Source organism: Panthera onca, chromosome D2, assembly GCF_046562875.1.
Source record: "Panthera onca isolate mPanOnc1 chromosome D2, mPanOnc1 haplotype 2, whole genome shotgun sequence".
Lineage (NCBI taxonomy): Eukaryota > Metazoa > Chordata > Mammalia > Carnivora > Felidae > Panthera > Panthera onca.
This window is the reverse complement of record NC_138349.1, coordinates 34083294-34097905: the sequence shown is the minus strand read 5'-3', so window position 1 is coordinate 34097905 and position 14612 is coordinate 34083294. Positions and strand designations below refer to the sequence as shown.

Below are 14612 nucleotides of genomic sequence, written 5' to 3'. Positions count from 1 at the left end.
GAGCATGAACGGGGGAGGGTCAGAGAGAGGGAGACACAGAATCTGAAACAGGCTCCAGGCTCTGAGCGGTCAGCACAGAGCCCGACGCGGGGCTCGAACTCACGGACTGTGAGATCGTGACCTGAGCCGAAGCCGGCCGCTCAACCGACTGAGCCACCCAGGCACCCCATACTCTATTTTTAAAATATAACAAAATAGACATGTTTCTTGTAAATCCCCCTATATTGGTGAACTAAAAATTATCAAATACTGAAAAATACAATAAAAGTATATGTCGTAAAGTAATTTTAATAGCAGATAGTTCCTCTCCAATAAGTTGGTCTTAAAATGAACTGACACAAATTTGGCCTGTCAATACAGAATGTCCCTTAGTTAAACACACACAAAAATAAAACAGCATTGATCTGCCACAGTGGTTTTATAGCCTTTTACCTGCTGGACTTTGATCCATGAATCAATATGTATATCTGAACTTTGGTTCTAAATGAAATCTATTCTGGCACAAATTCTGACAAAAATGGTAAAAAAAAAAAAAAAGGGGGGGGGAAGGGGTTGTACTTTTAATGATCTACATACAAAGACAATAAAAGATGACAAAATTATAAAGCCTTGGGAACAAGATTCCCACTCAATTACAACCAGCACTGAAACTGCCAGTGTCCCAAACCAAATATGAGAGAAAAGAGAGTAAAAGTCTTCTACTCTTATTTTTTATTTTTATGAAAACTCACTAACATGAGATAAAGAAAGCACAGAAAAACCAGTCAGGCCTAACAGTTAACACTACAGTGTTACCCTGTTAATGTTGTCAGAGAACAAAACCTACAAGGACTTTGAAAATGCGCAGCTAATTTCCCTGTCAAGAGTACTTCCCATAGGCCAGCTTTCCTATACCAGTTTTATGATACCAGACAATCCAGTTTTTTGGTAAAAGAGCAAATCAGTTTAGAGTATTATAAAATAACTTTCTTTGAAAGATCACAAGCTAAAAAAGTGACCAAATATTATTAGAGAATCAAATCCAGAAGACTGGACTATATGACCTTTAAGTGCAACCCTGTGAATCTATAATATTCTAGTTCCCTGAGAGTGGCAGTAACTAGAAACCATTCCTATGGTAATTGATACAGCCTGCCCGAGGTGGGAGGGGCACTGCTAAGGAAATAACAAGAGAACAGGCAATACAAAATGGTACTCTTGTATCAGTGTCAAATCTACGCAGCCGTTATTAGCAAGTGAGGATCAAAATATAAATCACTGACTCTCTGTATGGTATCTTAGAGGTCTTTAATCTAGGTGTTATCCAATGATCCAATCTCTTACTGCAGTATCTCCCCCAACAAGTGGCTGTCCAATCTATGCTTAAACACCTCACTACTTCCTGAAGCAGCCCATTCCCCCATTGCTTTCTTCAGATATTTCTAATTGAGAAGTTTTTCCTTAAATTAAGGCAAAAATCTGTCTCTGGGCAATTTTTATCCATAGACTCTAGTTCTGCCAAATACTCACCAAAAATAAGTCTACACAAAAGCAGTTTTACAAACATCTACAGTTTCCATGTCTAACTCCTTATCCCTTCTCTCCCAACCCTTCACTTTTCTCCAAACTAAACATGTATAGTTCCTTCAACCTTCTTCCTATGACAATTTCAAGTTCTCTCAATGCGAAAATCTCTTGGTTTTCAATGTTCCTTTTAGAATGTGGTACAAACTGCATACAATTTTCCCTATATGTCTGAATAATGAAAACAGATCTGTCATCTTGGTTCTTCTAGATATTATGATAACTAAATAACTTGGGCTTACTGAAGAAGTGGCAAGTCTCCACTTATGATAACATAATGGATAGGTCAAACTTTTATAGACTTAACTTTTGATTTGATCAATTCTAGAGAACAAAACACAGAATCTGTTTAATGTCTGGTTTTCTTTCTTTTCCTAAACAACAATAATAGCTATAGGTTATCAAGAAGTTAACTTTGTGTGGGACACATGCTTTACATGTATATTGTCTCATTTGGCTCTGATAATAAAAAAACAAAGTTAAGTTTCTTTATATCCATTTTACAGATAGAACTGAGACACAGATCAAATTATTTAATATAGATTTGTCGAATGTATCTGCCAAAATTGGGGTATAAAGAGTGGACTTACATTTGATTCACTGATGAATAGTTATTGATGATACAGGTAAAAGGGCGTAGACTTTGTAGAGTTATAAATCTGGGTTTAATCCCAGATCTGCTATTAAACAACAACTAGATCTTAGGCAATTTATGTAAAATCTCTGGGTCTTGGTTCTTCTGTCTGCAAAATGGGCTATTATATGCCCATTATTAAGATGAAATGAGGTAACACAACTAAACCACTTGCCATTGTGGCTGACAGAGTAAATAATCAACAAATGCAAGTTAAAATTCTTTTTCCCCACAGAAATTGGGTTTTTCTTCATGGATTTGGTTTTAATAATCCATATATTAAAGAGCAGTAAAAGTAACTAAACATCATCCAAGTGAAAATGAAAGATAGTGTGTGTGTGTATATATATATATGTGTGTGTGTGTGTGTGTGTGTACGTATAAATCTATATATAGAGATATATATATATATGTCCCATATATCTATATATCTCTCTATATAGACATATACACATATATGTTTATATATAGATATAGATATATAGATATATAGATATAGATATATACACACTACTTCCGCCCCAGATAGCAGAAGTCTTTCAGTATCAAGCCTGGCTACGTTCTAGAAACTGTTACTATACTTTACCTAATTTAGGAAAAGGGGCTACACATCAATGAGGATTTATGTGGGGAGAAACAAATATCAGTGCTTTAGGACACTTCAAATATGCTGAAAACAAAACAGGTATCAGCAAAATAATTTATAAGATGTATGTTGTATTCCTAAACTAGAGGAATGCCTCCACTGACACTTCCCTCTCCATTAAATCTTTAAACAGTAAATATCTTAAAACTCCTCTATTTTTCCCAGTGCAAAATTTCTGATTACTGACCACTTAAAAATTCTCCTTCAGAATTATATTAAGGGGTGCCTGGGTGGCTCAGCCAGTTAAGCATCTGACTCTTGATTTCTGCTCAGGTCATCATCTCACAGTTTGTGAGTTCGAGCCCTGTGTCAGGTTCTGCATTGAGAGCGTGGAGCCCCACCTGGAATTCTCTCTCTCCCTCTCTGCCCCTCTGCTGCTCACTCTCTCTCTCTCAAAAATAAATAAATAAACTTTAAAAAAAAAAGAATTAAAATACTAGTAATATTTCTATTTGAAAGGCGGGATTTGGAGTAATTACTTTTACTGATTTTGTCACAGTAATATATATTACTTTAAATCAGAAAAAACTTAACTCTTAAGTTTATAAATTTCTAAGCCTACAAGTCTCAAATTTCTGAATTTCTATAAAATAGGCCTAAATGAATTAGATATGCTATTGAACTACACTAACCCTACTGCAATGTCTTTGAAGAAATTTGACACTGTATTACTACTGAGATGCAAGGCTACTGTTTGTTACATCACAGATGGACGCCCCTTTTATGAATCTACAGGAGAGTCGACTCACTCTCAGAACTCAGCCTAGAAAAAGATGAACACACTGTGTGTGATTATATGGGTACAATTAATCATTCTACTGGTGGCTTCCTTATGTGGTTTGGTTGTATGGAAGAAGAGTGACAAATGTGTGATCTACCTTTGCAATTATGCAGGGCTTTTTGGTAAATGTTTGTCTAGCTTTATTTTGCTATTCTATCTTATTTTTCCATTATTCTGATTTCACTTTTAAAAATCTTATTTTATTGTATGTATATCTGTAAGTCATTTGAATGTTTTTTGGAATGTTGCGGGGAAAGAACAATAAAATTTGTGGCAAATATTCAATGAAATCCAATCTGGTTTGATACAATTTGGTGAAAACCACTGTACTTATTAAAAAACGAATCAGTAGTAACCAGCTGCCAAATTCTACTTTCCATACACAAACCACACATTTCACTTGATCAGTCAAAACCACAAGACAACGGAGATAATTCAGTCTCGTACAATATAAGTGACATTTTTTTTTAATGTTTATTTATTTTTGAGAGAGAGAGAGAGACAGAGTGCAAGGGGGATGGGGTAGGGGCAGAGAGAGAGGGAGACACAGAATCTGAAACAGGCTCCAGGCTCTGAGCTGTCAGCACAGAGCCTGGCGCAGGGCTTGAATTCACGAACCGTGAGATCATGACCTGAGCTGAAGTGGAACGCTTAACTGACTAAGCCACCCAGGTGCCCCTGTAAGTGACATTTCTTAAGTCTTAATCTACTTTCCCAATTCTTTTTCCATTCCAACCTCATCTGTTTTTCTTTCTTCATATTCCATGATGTGAAATCAAAGTGTGTATCCATTATATTTACTGAAAAAAATTTTATGCTCTTCCATTTTAAAATAAGAAACTTTAAAATGTTTAAAACTGGGGGAAAAATCATACACTTCTAGCACTTTTTCTATGATTTTTCTCACATAGTACAAAACCAAAAAATAATATACATATGAGCAAGTCACAACTGATGGGAAACCCAAACTGGAAATAACTTGAATCTATATATTTGTGTTAAATAAAGAAATGCTAAATACTTACTGTTCACAGAATTTTCTGATTTCTTTGAGGATGAATGCCCTGAAAAGAAAACAGCATTGCTTTGTTAAAAATCATTCTGCAACAGTGTAACAGTTATACCTGTGACCAGAATTCTTCCCAAGAGCCTGGTTTACTTTAAACTCTTACAGAAAAGCACCTTACTGTCTTCTAATCTTTCATGTTTCTCAGACTTATCTCTCTAATTAAAATGTTAGAGTCTTTTAGGTAGAGGTATTTTATGCCTGAAATATACAGCACAAAGCTTAAACAAACAATAAACACCTTAAAAAAAAAAAAAAAAAAAAACATGAATTCATGTTGCAAAAAAAAAAAAAAAAACCCTGCAGATTAGCTGCAACATAATCATATTTTATCAATAGAGATGTTCAACATTTGAAAGCAGTTTACAAATACTCATTTTTCACAATACTTTTTCATATACAGATGAGAATTCTTAGTAACTAAAATTCACACAAAATATTACTACATAAAACAAACATTTTCATTTCTACAATAGTCATCCAGTGAGGGAAACAGAAAGCAAAAAGTACTAAAAATGTACTAGCACAATTTTTAAAAATCATAACTCTATAGAATCTTTTGCAGTAAGACCAGAGGGGAAATAATTCTGAAGCCTGATAAATCAGAAAATGACAGATAACAGATGGAGAGCAACAAGCCCTCTAAACCTCCTTGGATCAAAGATCCCGTAAACCAAAGCTGATGCATAAATAGCCCCTTTCAGGCCCAATGAAGAGGGTGGCACAACCACAGGGTAAAGACTCCACAGGAAGCCAAGGCCTGGACTGTGGCAACCACTTTAGGTTATTGTTTCTTTTCTTTTCTTTTTTAGGTTATTGTTTCTTCACTCCTATTTCCTACTTATCAGAAAGCAAATAAAAACATAGCTAAGCTGGTGACAAATGAAATGATTCTTCTCTGTCCTATGAGGAACACAGTACCAGGTTCCAAATGTCTATAGGTACAAAAAGAGGTTAGCTTACTTTGGAGGCCTAAGGATATAACTGGAACCAAAGGTAAGAAATTGTAGGTTTGGGCTAAATTAGTTAAGGAGAAATCTGCTAACAATTACAACTAACTGAAATGTAAAAGAATATTTTGGGCAGTACTACGTTCTTCCCTGAAGGTGTCAGAGTGAAAGCAGAACAAGTACCTGATATAGAGAGTACATCTCAAACTTATGGTGCCTATGAATCATCCCGGAACTTAAAGTGTACTTGTAATTCAGGAGATCAGGAAGGGTCCGAGACTGTGCATTTCTAACATGCTCCCAAGAGATGACAATACCAAAGGACCATACTTTGAAAAGAAAACCACAGAGTATCTTTTTGCTCATGATCCCAGGGCTGGGATCTCTGATGTTCCCTTCAATGTTGAGAACTGTTTCGCCGATTCACTCACTCACCTAACATTTATTGAACACCTATTATATGGAGAAAGCACTGTGCTTAGAAATTGGATAAAGAATTAAATAAGTTACATGGCCCCTTCCTTAACAGAAAACACATTATTCCAAGGGTGATATGTATGTCCAAAGGAGAAGTGCATGGTGCTACTGAAATGTTTAATAGGGACCTAACCTTGCTTGGAGGAGTGGGGTGAAGGGTGCCAGGAAAGGCCTTCCCAAGAAAGTGAGCTTGGGGATTGACTGGTAGTGGGGGAGGGGTAATATCTTCAACTTTCTGCCAAGACACTCTACCTAAGTACCGTGTTCTGCTCAGACCTGCCAAAGCAGACTGGTCCTCAAAGTCAAGCTATGGATCTCTTTTAGATTTTTTTCTCTATCCATTCACTCAACCATCTAGCTATCCAATTATCCATCCATCTATCCACTTACTTAACATTTTGTATGATAGTAATCTGACACTACGGGAATCAATGGGACCACAAAGGGAGAACATAGAGAAAGAAGAGAAATCATGTTAACAGCCCTAGGCAACCCCAACACCTAAGGGTATGACTGAGGAGGACCTATAATCAAGAGGTGGAGGAAAGGCCAGAAAGACAGGAAGAAAATCAAGAAAGTAGATTGTTTTGAAGAAGTTTTGTCAACAGTTCAAAATGAGGCTGAGATATTAAGCATTTATTATTATGCAATTTTGGGCCAAATTAAGGTGGTCTGGCTATAAAGTATCACATAAAAATCAAGCTAGTTCCAGATGATCCCAGATACAAAGATATTACAGAGTTCCACATGGTTTTCCTAAGTTTGCTAAAATGCTGTCATTTTCTGCTCTATGCCACAGAAGTTGAAAAAAAGTAACTATATTTTATGCCATCAGGGGCTCTGAATAAAGACTAAATACGAAACACATCTCTCAATTCTACTCTGCCTTGGTTCTCTGTCCCTGAAGTTGTCCCGAAACAATCTTCAAAGTCTTTCATTTTCTCAATCTTTCTTTCCTACACCTTACATGTGCTAGTGGGGTGCTGGGATACAGCAATGAACACAGCAGACAGAACCCTTGCCTTCCTGGGGCTTTTATATAACTGTCATATATGTAATGAGAAAAGTTCCAGGTCTATAATGTTGATGGTATTATAATTAGAAGTATTAATTTAAATTCATGGTCAGGGATGGAATCAGGAAAGGATCCCTAAGGAAGTGACATTTAAGCTTAGACCCGGAGGATGAGTTAGGATGGCATCTGGTGGTGGGGGGAGGGGTTAGAAAGAGAGGAAGCAGCATCTGTGTAGCCTCTAAATGGAAAGAAGTTTGGCATTGTCTAGAAACTGAAAGGCTGTGAAAGTGGAGTATCAAAGTGAGGTGAAGCATGGTGAGAACCACAAGTTTTGTATGCTGGATCATATAAAGCCTCTGGGTTTTATGCAGGTTTTGATTATATCCTAAGAAAAATAGGAAATCACTGCTTTATGGAGAATGGATTAAGGGGAGGGCAGGAGGGATGGCAAGATAGTGGCAGAGCTAGTGAGGATAATACAGCAGTGGTCTAGATGAGAAAACATGGTGGTTTGAACTAGAGTAGAGAGAACTTGAGAAATACACACTGTTGGGGTAAAACTGACAGGATCTGGTAACAAATTAAACATAAATAATGAGAAGAAAGAAGGCATCAAGGATAAGTTCCAGATATGATACTAGTTTTTAGGCTGACAGAGATGTCATCTACTAAAACACGGAACACTACAGGAAAAACATCTGTAAGGAAGATCACACGCATATCTTTGTGTAATCCGAGCGTTCCAACCCCATACCTGATCCTGAGTATCCAGCTATCTGACTGTCTGCTTTGAATGTACTAAACAAGTTTTTACAAGGTAGGGATTAGTTCTTCTTTAATTTGGAATACATAGTGATTAACATGGTATCATACTATGATGTGAATACAATATTATATACTATAATAATGAATTTAACAAAACTCTCAAGTATGATACATTAAATATTTTTAAAACAATTTTTTAAACACAAACAGGATTTTCACATTTATTAACATTTATTTTAGAGTTTGGAAATGACTGAGATAGACACAAAAAGGAATTCTGCTTCAAATACCATTTCTCAATAAACCCCAGAACAGTATTTTCTTCTCACCATCTATCAATCTCACCAATTCTGTAAGTTGGTGGTACTATACGCTTGAATATGTTATGATTCACAAGAAAAAAAATACATGTAAGAAGGAAACCTATTAATAATCTTCATAGCTGGAGCAAGGGAGCCCTCTCCTGTCCAAGTATTATGTTAACATTTGGCTGAATCTAATGTAATCTTCCATTAACCACGTAATTTAAGTTCAATTCACTCTAAGTTATAGCCAATTTACTCTATTATGGACTGAAAAATAAACTAGCAGTAACCTTCATAATAGCTAACTATGCACCAAGCACTGTGCTAACAGCTTATATGCATTATCTCATTTGAACTTCTGAACAATCCTATAATCTAGGTACTACCATCATGACAATTTTACACATGAAGAAATTAAGGCTTAGGGAGCCTAAGGACTACTGAGGAAGAAGTAAGTGATTGATGGATTTGAATTTAACAATTATTTACTAAGTGTATGTGAACAGCACCATGCTAGGTTCTGAGGACACATATATATCAAGCTCTATGATTTCAAGAAGCTCATAAGCTAGTAAGAAAATCACACAGGCCAAGGTAATTGAAATCACAGTGTTATAATTTTATACTGACTTATAGATTATGTACTGTTTCACAATGTTCAAAGTGCCTCTCACATTCTTATTTGATTCTCCACAATAAGCTCAAACAGCACAGAAGCCCATTATTCACATCGTCCCTACTTCCATGAGGAAAGTAAAACTCAAAAGCTCAGGGACTCACCCAAGGTAACAGGTGTCTAAGAGACAAAGTCAGGAAGGAGAATGCTATTTGCAACATTATTACTGTCTGCCCAAAATGAATTAAAACCATACTTGTTTTTGAAACTCCTGTAAATTACTATAAATTCCTATCTAAATTCCCCAACCAGTTTCCTTTCAACTACTATAAAACAGAAATCTAAATACATTCACCAATTAAATTCTACATTTGATACATATAGCAGATTACATTTCATGTTTAAAAATGTGAGTAGGTATTATATTTGAATTCCCTTTTACCTTTTGCTTTTTTCTGAGACGTCTCTTCTACAGAAGATGATCTGGATTTTTTATGTGATGACTCTTCATGATCTTTTTTGGATTTATCCTTTCTTTTTTTTGACTTGACTTCTTTTCTCCTTTATGTTGAACAATATAAAACTAAAGTTAACTTTTTCAACTGACCTTTATGAAAAATAAGAACCAATGAGCAAAACAGTCAAATTAGTTAAAGTACCTATTTTTACAATGGACTTTACATAAGGAACCCTTAAATGAGTCTGTAAATATTTCAGGCTAGTATATTAATTGAGACAATTTTGAAGGAAGCCTAAAACTCTAAGACAAATTATTTTTTGTAAGTTCTGTATACAAACCTTAGTAAATATAAATCATAGTTTCCTCATTTCCTACTTGTTTTCTATCATTTAGCCATTTTTTAAATTACAAAAACAAATGTCATTTCCCTCCACATAATTCCTATCTACCTATACTTTGAAAAAACACACAAAACAAGAAGAAACACTCTAACAGTTCCAAATCATCTGTAAATAGAAAATTCTTCTGCTAAGAGAAAAGGAATACAGTAAAGGCATAAAGGAATGAGGATGGAGGGGCTTACTTTAACTCAAATGTCTACTTTAGACCATTTGTCCTTTTACTGCTGTAGCTTTATCTCTTCTAGGCCATGTTTACAAGGCTGTTGGTACCATGGCTGGCAAGCAATTGATTTTAACTGGTTAAGAAAGGAAACACTAGATAGGAAAAGGTGATAATGCTGAAATTAGGACCGAGAAGGAAAATGAAGAGACAACAGGGGATTAGTTTCAAGAAATTTACTCATCAGACCTTCCAAATTAAGGTACTTATACCAAATGCTATACTTTTTAAGGCAATCATCACTTTCTGCCTTTCATAAGAATCATTTCAATTTTGAAATGAAGCTCGAAAGTCAAGGTAAAAAAAACCCTCTGGTATCACTGATGGAGAGGGGAAATAAAGGTTAGGCTATTCAAGTAATCTAAGAAATTCTACTAATTTCAATAACTTAAAAATTATTAATTATTTAATATTTATTTTTAACAACTAAAATACTAGATACAGCACATTCATAGCATAGCTGATTTAAAAATTAATCCACTGGGGCACCTGGATGGATCATTCGGTTAAGCATCCAACTTTAGCCCAGGTCGTGATCTCATGGTTCGTGGGTTTGAGCCCCGCATTGGGCTCTGTGCTGACAGCTCAGAGCCTGGAGCCTGCTTTGGATTCTGTGTCTCCCTCTCTCTCTGACCCTCCCCTGCTCGTGCTCTGTCTCTCAAAAATAAACAAACGTCAAAAAATTTTTTTAATATACTGACATATATATTTTATAAAGTTGCAGAATCTCATTGTTAAACTTTTAACTTATTCAGGGCCTTATTCAGGCCCTGAAATGTGATCGTCACAATAATGGCAGGTCACCAATTTTGTCTGAACATCCTCAATACCAGGGACCCCTCTATGCTTGACCTACCATATGCCAGGCACCATGTCAAGCACTTTACATGCACTTTCACTAGTGTATCCTTAGCATCCTCATTTTTAGAGTTGATAAAATTGAGTCTTACAGAGGTTAAGTACCTTTTTTTCTAATGCATATTTATTTATTTTGAAAGAGGGGAGGAGGAGAGGAAGGGGCAGCAAGAGAGAGAGAGAGAATCCCAAGCAGGCTCTGCACTGTTAGTGCAATCTCATAAACCATAAGATCATGACATGAGCCAAAATCAATTCCAGAGGCTTAATGCTTAACTGAGCCACCCAGGTGCCCCCCAGAGCTTAAGTACCGTGCCTAAAACAGACAACTAGTAAGTGGAGAAGCTGAGAGAAATACACAGGAGTCTGATTTCCAAGCCCATGATCTTACTTATATATACACTGCATATTGCAGAACATGGATACTCCCCCCCCCCACTGAATATGACAGGCACATTCTAGCTCACTCAACAGGAGCCTGATTTTGACATTTGAAATGAGAACAGAGGAATATAATCCCTTGTAAGAATGACAAACTCCAAATAAAACACTGTTTAAATGAGACATATGAAATCACTTTATGAAGACCTGCTTTATAATACAGTTCCAAGAATATTATGGCATCTGAACACTGACTCCAAACTAAAAATTCTAATATCTATCACCCTGCACAGGCCTTCCTATTTAAAACTGCTTGGCTAGAGTAAGGCATGGCAAACTTCCAGTTCCCTGGTATATGTATACAGTCTATCCCAGACATTCTACACAATCAATTAATTAAACCATCAACCACTTAAATCTACATTTTGACACTGAGTGCAGGTAAGTGACTATACAAGACTACTAAACAATAACAACAGCATTTCAAAAGATAATATTACCTGTGATGAAAATTTAATTTAAAGGAACATTCTTGGCATAATCCTAAAAAATAAAAATAAAAAAGTGACACCACTGAAAGGCTGAATTTGAATAACTGTACTGCTACTGTACTTTTAATATCATACATTCTCATTCTTCCTTATATCCTTTTACTATAAGAGGGGAGACAAAACTCTGAAAAAAAAATCTGATTCTCTCCACTTCAACAAATGCCTATGCACAGTAAAAATGGTATTAGAATGCTTGAGAAATTTTAAATATTCTAACATTGCTTTAAAAAAAGTGCTGTCAATTTATTCTAAAAGCAAACTGTTTCATACACAGCATTAATGTGTGTCTCACATCAAAAGTATCTAATAACAATAGTCTGGGTATAGTCACTTGGTCTGAAGTGCTCTAAGAGTTTTCAAATAGAAAAGAGCATTTCAAAAAGTTCCAGTTGTGGGCTCTTCTTTTGCCTTATACTTAATTTCAGTTCATACCAGCTGACTTGTCCCCATGAGTACTTCCAGGAGGGACTTCTGCACTGGTGAGCATTAAGTAGCACATGAGGAAATTCTTGACTTCTATATGGAGTGGGCAGAAAACTGCCAGGAGTTTACTTAGGTAAGGTAATTAACATGACAGGAGAAGAAGCTGACACAGAAGAGTAGCTTAGAAGGAAGGAAGGAAGGAAGGAAGGAAGGAAGGAAGGAAGGAAGAAAGAAAGAAAGAGAAAGAGAGAAAGAGAAAGAATGAAAGATTCTAAAACATGCATATTACAAGAGGTTGCTGTATTCTGGGGTATAACCTTAAGATTTTAAGACTGATGTCACAAACAGTTATGCCCACCTAAATCTTTTTCCTTATTGACACAAAGAGAGTGCATTTATTGTCCACACCGTAACAATATGGCTACTAGGTAACAGATTTTATGCTGACTTTTCTGATACTCTGCATCTCATTGTGCACTGGTGACATACTCATGTTAATGGGAAGAGGTCTTAACTTTACAAATTATCGGTTTACATCTGTCATTAGAACTGTTTCACCCAGGGGCGCCTGGGTGGCTCAGTCGGTTAAGCGTCTGACTTCGGCTCAGGTCATGATCTCGCGGTCCGTGAGTTTGAGCCCTGAGTCGGGCTCTGTGCTGACAGCTCAGAGCCTGGAGCCTGTTTCAGATTCTGTGTCTCCCTCTCTCTCTGCCTCTCCCCTATTCACGCTCTGTCTCTCTCTCTCTCAAAAATAAATAAACGTTTAAAAAAAAAAAATTAAAAAAAAAAAAAGAACTGTTTCACCCAAATGTCACCATAATAGTGACCGCATAAAAATTTTAGCCTCAAAAGTTATCTATCACTTTGGGAAGCTCTCAGAAAAAAGAGCACTTCCAGAAAGACACATTAAAATTTTTTAATTAAACCTTAAATTAGCCTATATATTTTTAAATCTAAGCAATTAGATAAACTTTGAAGAAAGCAATTATATAACACCTAAAATCAACTTACTTAATTTAACAAGTGCATTTCTCTTTTCACCATGTTCAATGTAACCAAAATTAACTTCCCAACTCTTCAAATCTTCTTTTTCTTCACAACATTTATTTCCACAGAAAAACTGGCCTGTGAAAAAGAAAGGAATATTAGCTACGATAGTTGGAAACAATTTTAATCTGGAATATTAATATCAATTTGGAATTACTCCTGAAATTTAACATACATATATTCTAGTTCTAGCAAGTCAGCATTAAAAAATAACTGAGTGTAATAACTACAGTATGCTCAACAAATGTGTAAATAAGTATTAAATCAAAGAGCTAAAGAAAGTATTTAAAAAAAAATCAGTCACAGAATTCTTGCTCAACAGATAAACTGTTTAGATCAGAGTTTTACTAACTCCCTGTTAGGGAATCTTCTACTTTGGAAAATGGAAGTACTAAAAGAGTATACTCAATAATACCCTAAAAGAATAAATATATTTTCCATAATACATGTATTTATATGTTGGCGAATCCCTTTTAATATTTAATAATAATTTTTAAATTGATTAAAATTCTAACATTATGCCATCTATTTTAAATACCAGCATAAAATGGCATTTAAAGCACGTTTTAGATGGTAGCACTCTGAGATGAAATGACTAAGTAGAATAATAATGTTCTATGTTTTAGAGTTACTTGACTCTAAAATCAACACAACATATCTGCTGTGTATGAAAACATTCTGCATAAAAGGACTGATCCTGACAATCCAAGAGGAAAAAATGAAAGGAACTACCCAACTACTATTTCCTTTCACAGAATGAACCTTTTATTTGTACAGTAAAAAAGTAATTGCACCAACAGGAACAAATCTAAACTTTTCATTAAAAAGAAATTATCAAAATGGATTTTGAAAATTATCAGTCCAAAGAACCTGTAACTTTTCTAAATTGGCATTTTTCACTCATTCCAAGTGAATACATTATGAAATCTATGCATGTTTAGTAATGGCTCTATTGTTAAAATGGCAACCAAATTATAATTCTAAATCATAGCAATAGCTTTCGCTCACCAATCAATCCTTTTTTCACTTATATTAGTTTAGAGAATGCCCTTTAATTTTTTTATTTTATTTATTTATTTTTTTTATTTTTGGGACAGAGAGAGACAGAGCATGAACGGGGGAGGGGCAGAGAGAGAGGGAGACACAGAATCGGAAACAGGCTCCAGGCTCCGAGCCATCAGCCCAGAGCCCGACGCGGGGCTCGAACTCACGGACCGCGAGATCGTGACCTGGCTGAAGTCGGACGCTTAACCGACTGCGCCACCCAGGCGCCCCAGCCCTTTAATTTTTTAAAGCAGCATTACTTACCATCACCTGAAAATTCCACTTAATAAAAGTACAAAATTTTAAAACTGTGAAACATTTCAAAATTTCTCATTGTTTAGGTAAAAACATAAACTAAAATGTAATACTAAGAAAAGTTAAAAATAGCTTTAAATTTATTCTTTTTCCTTCT

General features: G+C 35.6%; 1 protein-coding gene across 4 annotated transcripts in view; it reads right to left on the bottom strand.

Annotated features, from left to right (window-relative positions):
• LOC132685099 (protein FRA10AC1) overlaps window positions 1-14612 on the bottom strand; it is a 37585-nt gene that overhangs the window by 3781 nt on the left and 19192 nt on the right. For 3 of the 4 annotated variants that reach the window (XM_060641999.3, XM_060641998.3, XM_060641997.3), the window contains exons 10-13: window positions 13121-13234; window positions 11636-11678; window positions 9261-9379; window positions 4650-4688 (exon numbers count right to left, since the gene is read on the bottom strand). In XM_060641999.3, the coding sequence (XP_060497982.2) occupies window positions 4650-4688; window positions 9261-9379; window positions 11636-11678; window positions 13121-13234 (315 nt within the window). Of the gene's footprint in view, window positions 1-4649; window positions 4689-9260; window positions 9380-9446; window positions 9995-11635; window positions 11679-13120; window positions 13235-14612 lie in introns of those variants that run through there. The other variant, XM_060642000.3, reaches the window with a different exon arrangement.